Source organism: Geospiza fortis, unplaced genomic scaffold (genome assembly GCF_000277835.1).
Source record: "Geospiza fortis unplaced genomic scaffold, GeoFor_1.0 scaffold2090, whole genome shotgun sequence".
Taxonomy (NCBI): domain Eukaryota; kingdom Metazoa; phylum Chordata; class Aves; order Passeriformes; family Thraupidae; genus Geospiza; species Geospiza fortis.
The window spans coordinates 1-841 of NW_005055287.1; the positions used below are offsets into that span (position 1 = coordinate 1).

Sequence of the window (841 nt, forward strand, 5' to 3'; positions counted from 1 at the left end):
CCATGGAGTGACCAGGAGATGGTCAAGGGGACAGGGAGGGGACAAGGAGTGACCACGGAGTGACCATGGAGGTGACCAGAGGACCAAGGGGACAGGGAGTGACCATGGACCATGGAGTGACCAGGAGATGGTCAAGAGGACAGGAAGGGGACAGGGAGTGACCACGGAGTGACCAGGAAATGGTCAAGGGGACAGGGAGTGGATGGAGGTGACCATGGACCATGAAAGTGATCATGGAGATGACCAGGAGATGGTCGTGGTCACCTGGAGATGGTCAAGGGCACAGGGAGGTGACCATGGAGGTGACTATGGAGGTCACCAGGAGATGGTGGAGACGGCCAAGGCCACCTGGACACCATGGAGGTGACCATAGAGTGACCATGGACCATGAGATGACCATGAAGGTGACCAGGAGATGGTGGAGACGGCCAAGGCCACCTGGACACCACGGCGGTGACCACCAAGGGTGGAGATGACCCCGAGCGGGTCGGGAGGGGACACGGGGACGCCGCGGTGGGACGGGGCCACCTCCTCACCCTCCAGGTAGTTCCTGGCGATGAACTTGAGGGCCTCGTCCAGCAGGATGACCGGGAAGGAGATCTTGATGACCATCAGCCAATGGGTCAGCGACAGCGGCGTCAGCTTGAAGATCATCTGGGGACACCGGGGGACACGGCTGGGACCTCCTCCCGGGGCCACCAAAGGGACCAGAGCGGCCACCAGAGCCCGCCCGTGGTCAGCAGAGCCCACCCGTGGTCAGCAGAACCCACCCATGGTCAGCAGAACCCGCCCGTGGTCAGCAGAGCCCACCCGTGGTCAGCAGAGCCCACCCGAGGTCAGG

The 841-nt window shown here is 62.7% G+C and overlaps 1 protein-coding gene across 1 annotated transcript in view; it reads right to left on the reverse strand.

Annotated features, from left to right (window-relative positions):
• Positions 1-315: 315 nt before the first annotated feature.
• The window catches only part of LOC115949260 (sarcoplasmic/endoplasmic reticulum calcium ATPase 1-like), a 3,208-nt gene continuing 2,682 nt past the window's right edge, over positions 316-841 (reverse strand). Inside the window, exon 3 of the mRNA XM_031065788.1 lies at positions 316-654. Within this exon, the coding sequence (XP_030921648.1) occupies positions 316-654 (339 nt within the window). The remainder of the gene's footprint in view (positions 655-841) is intronic.